General features: G+C 47.0%; 1 protein-coding gene across 2 annotated transcripts in view; it reads right to left on the bottom strand.

Annotated features, from left to right (window-relative positions):
• The window catches only part of LOC308375012 (pleckstrin homology domain-containing family A member 5-like), a gene marked incomplete at its 5' end in the record, with an annotated part of 104338 nt that overhangs the window by 17511 nt on the left and 76827 nt on the right, over nucleotides 1-10000 (bottom strand). For both annotated transcript variants that reach the window (XM_080851031.1, XM_080851032.1), the window contains 4 exons: nucleotides 328-400; nucleotides 1658-1762; nucleotides 2242-2362; nucleotides 4965-5003. In XM_080851031.1, coding sequence (XP_080707157.1) covers nucleotides 328-400; nucleotides 1658-1762; nucleotides 2242-2362; nucleotides 4965-5003 — 338 coding nt within the window. The remainder of the gene's footprint in view (nucleotides 1-327; nucleotides 401-1657; nucleotides 1763-2241; nucleotides 2363-4964; nucleotides 5004-10000) is intronic.

Here is a 10000-nt window from a genome sequence, read left to right as displayed (position 1 = left end):
CAGATCCAGCATCCAGGATCAGCATCCAGTAGATCGTGAGTGTGAGTGTTTTACTACTTTATGGATAGTCATGACCTTCTATTGAACCAGGAAACATCTCACTAGTGGTATCATAATTACATCTCTTTACACTAGTAGCATCCTAATTAGATTACTTAATACCCTTCATTCTATATTAACTCGAGATTTTTGTCTCTGTGTGTGGGTGTACTGTGTCTTTTCGTATCTAGCCTGCATCTTCACCTGAGGTAAAGTCATATGTGTTTGTGTGTGTGTGTTTATGTGTGTGTTTATGTGTGTGTTTATGTGGCGGCAGAGGTGTCTCACCTTTGTAGTAGAACAGGCACATGTCTGACAGCACGAACCACCTCTTCTTCCACATCTTCATCCCTGTGCTGTCCTGTGAGAGAACGAGAGGACACAACAGCCGTCGTTAAAGCGAGCATCTGACTGAACATCCCCACATATCTCCTTCATCTTCACTTCAGACGCCCTCGATTAACAGGCTGTGGACGGGCTCGACGCGAAACAAATTGGCTGCCTTTATCTCCTGATTACGTAGGCAAATTCTGTCCTCGTTATAGTTCAACTTCAAGACGAAGCCTTCTTTTTGTCCTGACGGCGTTCAATCAGCCTGGCACTGGCACTCAGTTCATCTCTATAATGATGTTTGCCTCTTTCCCCGTGATCATCGCCTTCACCTATCCTGCCATTTGTATTGTTAATGGCATACCAGTCAAAAATAGGCGGACAACAGCTATATAAAAAAGTTCAGCCTTCACAAAGAGAGAGAGAGAGAGAGAGAGAGAGAGAGAGAGAGATAGAGAGAGAGAGAGAGAGAGAGAGAGAGAGAGAGAGAGAGAGAGAGATGGATGTGGTTGATGAGTGGAGAAAAAAAGAGCTATCTATGAAGTCTTTCCTTTTGGGGAGGAATCAATATTGCGTTCAAAGGCGGTGTGAGCTGGAGCAGAGGATATTGACTCTTGTGCTTAGCAGAACACTGAAGAAGATTCTTTGAAATTCTTGAGAGCCCCACATGATGTAAAGATACTCTTTGGTTGCCACAAAAAAAAATGATGCTATGCAAAGCAAATGTGACAGCACTTCACATGTGATAGGTTTCCAACTTTCATTATTCATAGAATCTTTCTGTGGGCTTATTCTCAGGCCATGTATCAGTGAGAATGTCTCCCTGAATGCCTCCACACGCAAATCCCAAAACATCACACGTCCAACTGAAAGGCAGAGGAAATGCATACACCTACGAGACACAAATCTCCTGGACTGAAATTCCCTGGGCTTTTCAAAAGCTTAGCATGTGTCTTGCTTTGAATTCGAATGAGAATCTTTCTGCTGTTTTCCCTCGATAATATCAAGCAGCGCCTCTCCCAACATATTTGACAGCTGCCAGAGATCTGCAGCTCTACGCATGTCCATTAACGCAGCTACAATTAAACTGTAATGAGGATATTTCCAACAGATAAAAGGGAGGGAGAAGCCGAATCTGGGAAATCGAGGGATGTGAAAGCCAAAGGGTGATGGAGATTTAAGAGATATTTTAGAGATATTACAGCATGGGCAATGTGCCTTGCCGTGCTGTTCTCTGGGGGGGGGGGGGGGGGGGGGGGGGGGGGACGTGACCTTTGACCTTTCTTACCTGCTTGTAAAGCCAGCTGCTCTTCACTGGTGGAGCATTGGGGTTCCGCCTTATGGAGTTGGACCTCTTTCCGAAGTTATGGACTTTCTTGGAGGGCCTCGATTGCTGCAAAACAAGATTGAATACATTTTTCTAAAAATATTTGATGTGTAAACCTCCTATGGTGCAGGACATGCTGGTTATCTGGCAATGTGGTCATAAATAATTCTACAGCATGAATAAAATCATTTGAAGCTCCCCTTTGAATGGGTGTGTACACAGGCTCTGCATAATTAAAACCTGATGTTTACAAATGCTCCCTTAAACTTCATACTTTATTTATCTTTGTAAAAGTTTCGCAAATAGTTTGAAGCACTTCTGCTTTATCTCACGATCTTCATTACCTAAGGTCAACACATCAGTCCTTCAGGCAAGGACATTAACACGTTGGCCTTGCAGCAAAATATCAACTTTATACCCTGTGTGAAATACTTTGCTTTAAATTCCCCGGCTGATATAATCGGGATCCATATATCTTTCAGTGTCGGGCGGTTGGGTCGAATGAGCCTTGTGAGATTCCCACTGAAAGTCCTGGTCTCACTCACTCGGGCCACTGGGCTCCCTGCATAGGTTGTGTAGTCCGACCCGCCTGTGTAGTTCGACGCCTCACTCATGGTGCTTGTGGGGCGCTCCTTCTTTTCACTCTCGGGTGCTTTCTGCGCTGGTCTGGAGAAACAAAACAAAAAGATAGCAGGAGACAAGAAGATAGTTAGTGAGGAGAAGGAGAGGGGGCACTGAGAGAGAGAGAGAGAGAAAGAGAGAGGAAGGAGAGGAAAGAGAAAAAGAGAGGTGAAGTTGCACAAGAGCCTGGGAGAGAGCTAGCATCAATCTGACAGATCAATGGGCGAGTTAAAGACACGGCGGCAAGCTGAGTGATGCCTTTGCTAGTGGCTAATCTTCCCCGAGCCTTGTCCTGAGCTATTGGTTCGGTTTAATCCCCCTGTCCCTCTCCTCTTCACGCATCCATACCCCACCCCCCCCACCCCCATCATCAACTCCACGGGACCAACTCTCCTTGTCTTAATGACACTGCATCTCCACGGCCTCCATTACCCCTCGCCACACACGGGAGAAGGAGAAAGCAGGCCCCATGAATCAAAGCAATTACTCACTCCGCTCCTGACATATACCTTTATGTGGGACAACCTTAAATCGCCTTGCCTGGTTGTGAGGGCTGTCAAATTGAACTGCATCAAAGTTTATGCCCCCACACCCCCCCCCCCCCCCCCCCCCCCCCCCCCCATCACCAGGCCAACTCATGTGCAGAGGTTCAAGGTCCTCAGGCCTCCCTTCTGCCTTGGCGATGATAAATCTGACATCCGATCAGAAATGCATTGTCTCCCGGCGCATTCCTACATTCCTCCACGTTACAGTTCAATGCTAACGTCTGGAGGGAGCAGTCCTATCTGGGACGGGGTTGTGTGTGTAAAAAAAATACCCTCCTGTCTGCTACATGACGTCGGGTTTTAGGTCACATCACAAGAACACGCACCTAGTCCTGTGTGTGAGGGTATTTTTAGATTCCCTTTAACCAGCCTCTGCTAACACACACACACACACACACACACACACACACACACACACACACACACACACACAGTCTCGCAGTCACCTGAAGGGTGATCAGACTGATGGCAGCATGCCACACACGGTGCAGGATGGGAGCGGAACACACAGTTGATGTGAATCGGTCCTGCTGTTTACACATTTAGACGTCACTTTGACACACACACACACACACAGTGCATAGACACCTAAACACACACCCACAGACACACACATTCTTTATAGCATTCCAGACCAGACTGAGCAGCATTCCAGATAGACGGAAAGCGGATGCTACTAACACCTGCATGTTCAGACAGCAATGTAACATCTCACAGACGAGACACCACACACAGATACCCACACACAGATACCAATCATAGTTCTGCGACTGTTTACAAAACTGGGACATGTGCGAGACACACTCACATTATCTATGCCCATTTAAATTGGTGGACCAATGCATGACCTTCCAGGCCAAAGAGCATGAATCAAATCATGCATTTAGTGGAGCCTATTAGAGACTATTAATTACACTGGTCTGATGGCCACTGGGTGGTTTTCCAAATGACTGCTTCAAGTATGCTACAACCCAGCATCAGAGAGGGAAGAAGAATTAGAGAGAGAGAAAGAGAGAGAGAGATCGTCTTCATCTAATGATATTTGGAGCTCAGAAAATGACTGAGGCAATGTGAGAGGCGGATGTCCTGAAATTAGCCTCATTTCACCCTCTGTCGTCCTTGCTGGAACACAGGGGAGATGAGTCCTCGTCTGAGGATGAGAGCAGCGTCGCTGACACCATCAATTAGAAGTCAAAGAGCTGAGAGGCGATGAGTCATCGGCCAACTCTTAGCACCCTCTTTCTCTCTCTCTCTCTCTCTCTCTCTCTCTCTCTCTCCTCGGTTTCTCTCACTTTCGCCCTTTTCGAACTTTAGTGACATCACTCTGCGGGGCGAGAGCTCTAACCTCATTGCACTCATCTGAGCGTTTATGTGAAGCCGTGCCTGACGCCTGCAACTCTCACTCTCTATCTCCCCCTCAGTCTGCATAATCCACACTAACCGTAAGAGTCACATACTCTACGGCAGGCCGATGAATGAGAGAGTAGAGCTTCAGAGTTAATCACCGACCAGAGGCCGTGTGAACTTACTCTGTCTTCTGGTTGGTGTAAAAAAAATCCCCCTCACATACAGGGGGCCGATAGTTATCGAGCACTACGTGGAATAGCAGAGAAAGCCACAGCGAGACAATTCAAGGGGGCTGCTCTGCAGAGCTGTATTTTTGAAGCGCCTTGTTTCTCCCACACACCCCCCTACCGCCTCTTTCAGTCAATGACAACTGGGGATGCAGTAATTCCTGGAGACGGAGGACTGCTCCTGTCGCAGGACAACTATATCATTTGTTTCCCACCGCAGACGGAATTATCTGTTGTGCTGCGGCTGAGTCACCCAGTTATGGGAGGCGTCGTGATTTAGATCGAATACGAGCGAGACAAATCGGACGGAACACATAAATCCTGCTCATCTCACTCATTAGCAATGCATAGCAGGATATCAGGCCACTCAATCCACACACACTGCCTCAGGGTTAGTGTTAAGAGCAGAATGAATGAGCGAATGGGAACACAAACCAAGGATGAACAGAGGCTTATTTGGCAGCGGAAATAAATGGGGCTAAATTGAAGACAGAGCAAAGCATCCAGTCAGCCCTGAAGATATATTACCTGTTTACAACAGGGTGGACAATCTTTCCACAATTCATGCTAGAAACAGAAAAGAGGGAGGAAAAATGAACTGAAGAAACAATCACAAGTTTCATAAATTATATTCAAATCATAATCAAAAACCCACAAACTCTCTGAAATGGTACATCATTGATACTGAATGTTAACGAATCAAGAGAAATGATTAATGGTCTTCAGTCAACCTTCTTAGAAAATATGCATGCGTATCTATTCAGGAAACCCTTGAGATACCAGAGTGTCTGTGTGTGTGTGTGTGTGTGTGTGTGTGTGTGTGTGTGTGTGTGTGTGTGTATGTGTGTGTGTGTGTGTGTGTGTGTGTGTGTCTGCGTGTGCTTGCGTTAACCACCGCCCTGCGGCTACTGGCTACATAATTAAGCATGTTGTCGATTGGGAGGATGGGTGGTGGCTGATGATGCCAGTTTAGCTAACAGGGACACGCCTGGCACGTCTTTGGGGCATCCGCCCGCCCCGTGTACTGACGCAGGGGAGCCGCACCCTCAGTCGCTTCATCTCAGCTGGGTGCTGGGTGTTCTCCAGAGGAGCTGAGGGCGACACAATCTGCTCACTGCCCCCCTCAGCGCCCCCCGCTTCCCCCACTACTGCTCCATCTCCCCAACACTGCCCCCACTACTGCTCCATCCCCCCAACACCACACACTGCCTCCACTACTGCTCCATCCCCCCAACACCACACACTTCCTCTGCTGCCCCCACTACTGATACACCTCCCCAACACTGCCTCCACTACTGCTCCATCCCCCCGACACAATACACTCTGCGGCCTCCACTACTGCTCCATCTCCCCGACACAAAACACTGCCTCTGCTGTGGGAAGAAGACATCAAGCAAAGGCCTCAGAGCATGAGGCCAGGTGATGATGCTCACATGCTAGACTCACACCCCCACCCACCCCTAAAAGAGGCCATCAATAAAAAAGGGCAACCCTGTTAAACTGCCTTGGAGACATTACATGAAAGCTTGTATTTGTGTTGGTGCTTGAAGAACAGACTAAATGTGAGTCTGAACCTGAACGCTGTGTTCATATGAAAGGGGGAGTGGAAGGCTGTTTTTGTGGATTTGGGAGTCATGGGATTTGGACTGGCTTTGTGTGCCGAACACTGCAGTCGCACGCCAGTGAATGGCATAAAAGAACACAACTGATCATTGATTATAATCCTCATGAATCATTTCAGAGACATGAAAAGCGCTTCTGAAGCTTTAGCCAGCTTAACTGAACTAGAAGATATTAAGAAAAAAAAAGGGGGGGGGTTAGTTTTTCATCTCGATCATGATTCATGTAAACAGATTCTTCACTTTGCAGTGAAAAATGAATTTTCTGAACCTCTTAAAGGTGAATCATATCTTTGCCTTCCCAGCCCGAAGTTTAACTAGATTAGTGGAGTGCAGTTCTGAGGTCTTGGGGGAGCAGAGGGAGCGGGGATCCCTTTTCTTCCGGCGAGTGGTGAGAATGAGATTGAGGGCCTGGGCCACTCTAACCCCATTATCAGTAGATGAGGGGTCCTTTGGGTGAGCATCTATCCCCATTAGCTGTATCCATTAGAGTTATGTTGGGGGTGGTGGGGGGTGGAGCACAGTAAACTGGTGCTTGGTTTCTCTGATAGCATTATTCAGTCCCCCCTCCCACCCCACCTGTCCACATACTATTATTCCCCAATTCATGCAGCTTCTCCTTTATGATTCATTATTCCACAATGCAAATCAGTGACACTATCCTCATCTTCATCCAAGCACACACACACACACACACACACACACACACACACACACACACACACACACACACACACACACACACACACACACACACACACACACACACACACACACACACACACAAACAAACACACACACACACACACACACACACACACACACACATACACACACACACACAGAGACAGACACAGACACACACACACACACACACACACACACACACACAGAAACACACACTTTATCATCCTCAATGTCAATATTCCAGTTTACTTTCTGACTCTCCATGCACTGTATTAATATAAGAAATGCTGGCTCAGAGCTGCTATGCAGAGGTGCGGACTATATATTTATATAATCCATGTAGGGTTGGGTGACGGGATGAGTTGTTCTGATAATGCAAAACAAATCTTTGCAAAGCCACCCCTGACAGGAACTAATAAGACTGCACACAGAATGCTTTCTCCTTTCAATTAGCCTTCGCCGTGATGGGTTACGTGCTCAGAGAGAGCACGCTCTGGGTGGACGCCTATGAAACCTGAACCCTGAACCTCATTTCCCTGCCTGTCCGCTATGTGTTTGCCTTTGTTTTCAGGGAGACAGATGAGATCACGCCCAGAGCGGGGAACATTTGTAACCAAACCTTCATGATTGCTCCAGCCTAGTGCACCCTCCACTCTATTCCATCTGTTCACAGCAGGCTCAGAGACAGCTGCTGTGAAAATCATTTGTAGGTGTTGCCACACAAACACGTCTGACGTTCATACGTGTCTGACATTCATCAGTGACTTCTTCATGTTAACAACATGACTTGTATTGTATGGGAGGGAGGGGGGTATAATACATCCCAATTATGTATAATAATTATGCAAGTCATTATGTACAATAGAACTTGCAGCTGCAAAAATACTCTTAAAAATAAACTGCACAACTATGGCTACTCATGAGTCTTGACTCACAATGGCTCTCTGTGCGAAAGCGCTGTAACTTGCATGTGAACTTTCATCAGGTGATATCTGCTGTTTTAGCATGTAGCCTCCTGCAGTGAAACATGGCATTTAATCTGCGCTGTCTGGAAGGAGAGATAATGACGGGAAATTGTATCCTTTGTTCACATCTTAAAGGCTTCAGTCTTTAATGTCAGAGGCACGCACGCACACACACACACACACGTGCAAACACGCACTCCCTTACGCACACACACAGTTTCAACAAACATTCAGTTAAGTAGGAAAAATTGTACTTTCTAAACACTGTGTGTGTATTGCTCACTAACATCCTCCTCAGCCTCACCCTCACAGCGCACACACACACACACACACACACACACACACACACCTCACTGTGTGACTTTCTCACTTAATCAGTGCCTAACACTATGAAATATAAAAATATAAACTGCTACACTAATTTACATATTCTGCTAACGAACCTGAGTGTGCTGCTCATGGGAAGAGCAGGGCGGAGAAAGATAATCAAGAGCATGCAGAGTGTGAGAGAGAGAGAGAGAGAGAGAAAGAGAGAGAGAGAGAGAAGAGAGAGAGACGTGACAGCGTGACAAACTCTTTTTAAAAAACAGCTACATGCCTTATTATGTACCTTTCTTTAATCTTTCCCTGCCCTTTAAAGAGCGCAGGGCGCAAACTCAACAGATTTGCATGAGATGGGAGTTGTTGTGGGCTGCGGGGGTTCTAGATGTTCTGTCTGGCTGATGCCGGGTACAAAATGGCCGTCCCTGCTCAACAATGGCTATGATTGCTCACCGGTTCCCACTGCTCCCCTCCATTCAGCCTGAGCCCGAGAGGGTGCGACTTAAGGAGTTTATCTATGGGCCGACTCACTTAGTTAGCCGACATCGGGGAGGGTCACAGCGGCGGGCAAGATTAAAGAACTTTCTTATGAAGTGCCCCCTTACCCACAAACACCCCCCCCCCCCCCCCCCCCCCACCAATCCTTCCCCAACTCTTTTCCCACAGCACTGGCAGCTCGCAGAAGCAGCAGTGGCAGCAGTAATGGCAGCAGTAGCTGAAGGAAGGTTTTGACTTTGCTAAAGGACGGTCTGAAGGGGGGAGGGGGGAGGGGGGGTTTGAGTGGGGCAGTAACCACAGTAGCTGCTGTCGGTTCAGGTTGAGCCAGCTCGGGCATCTCTGACAGGGCCTTGGCCTTCTGACAAGAAGAGGGGGATCACTGTGTGTGTGTGTGTGTGTGTGTGTGTGTGTGTGTGTGTGTGTGTGTGTGTGTGTGTGTGTGTGTGTGTGTGTGTGTGTGTGAGTGTGTGTGTGTGTGTGTGTGAGTGTGTGTGTGTGTGTGTGTGGGGGGGGGGGGGGGATTCTCATCCTCTTCCGACTTGTCTTTTTCCCTCCATCCCTGGGTGGATTGGACACTCTTCAACAAGGCGTAGCTATCACAGGGCCGAGGAGGCACTGGCAGGAAAGGTGAGTGGTGATGAGGGAGCGGCTCTCTCTGGCTTAAATGATCCTCCGCGCTGCTCAGTGCACAGCCCCATAAAGCTCTTGAGGACGGCTTGCCTAGTGAAGTGTGCCCCTCTTAATTGGGTGTTATGTGTGTGGGGTGGATAACACACCTGGCTTCACTGACACACACACACACACACACACACACTGAACACAAAGGCAAATGCTTACTCACACACACACACGCACACAAACACACACACACACACACACACACACACACACACACACAAACACAAACACAAACACACACTAGGGTTGTAACTGTTTAACACTAACACTGGATATTGCAGTTGGATATTCTTACATTTTTTATGACAGGATAAATACACACCAGTGTCATGTCACCACCATCAGTAATTTTCATGACAGCTCTTTTAATGACAACTTAATTCCATGTGACATCATGGGATCTAAAATGATAGGAGCTGTTAACGACAATTACCCATAGTGGTCATGTAACACTGCCATATCATTAGCAATATGGCATCTGTCATGACACATTTCTGGCATTGAATCTGAATATGTCAATCTTATGATGAATGAGACTTATTTTAATTCTAGCAAATATTCACTATAATTGAATGTAGTTGGTTTCTATTTCTGTAAAGCCATACCATTATTTAAAGTCAATAGGGACTGAACATTTGCAATTTACAAATGCAATCACGAGAAGTGTGAACTGTTAAACCCTTAAACACACACACACACGTACGAACACACAAACCCACACAAACCCACACACACACATATGAACACAAACACACACACACACACACACACACACAAACCCACACACACACACGTA

Source organism: Sprattus sprattus (assembly GCF_963457725.1).
Source record: "Sprattus sprattus genome assembly, chromosome: 14".
Lineage (NCBI taxonomy): Eukaryota > Metazoa > Chordata > Actinopteri > Clupeiformes > Clupeidae > Sprattus > Sprattus sprattus.
This window is presented reverse-complemented; position numbering and strand designations above follow the sequence as displayed.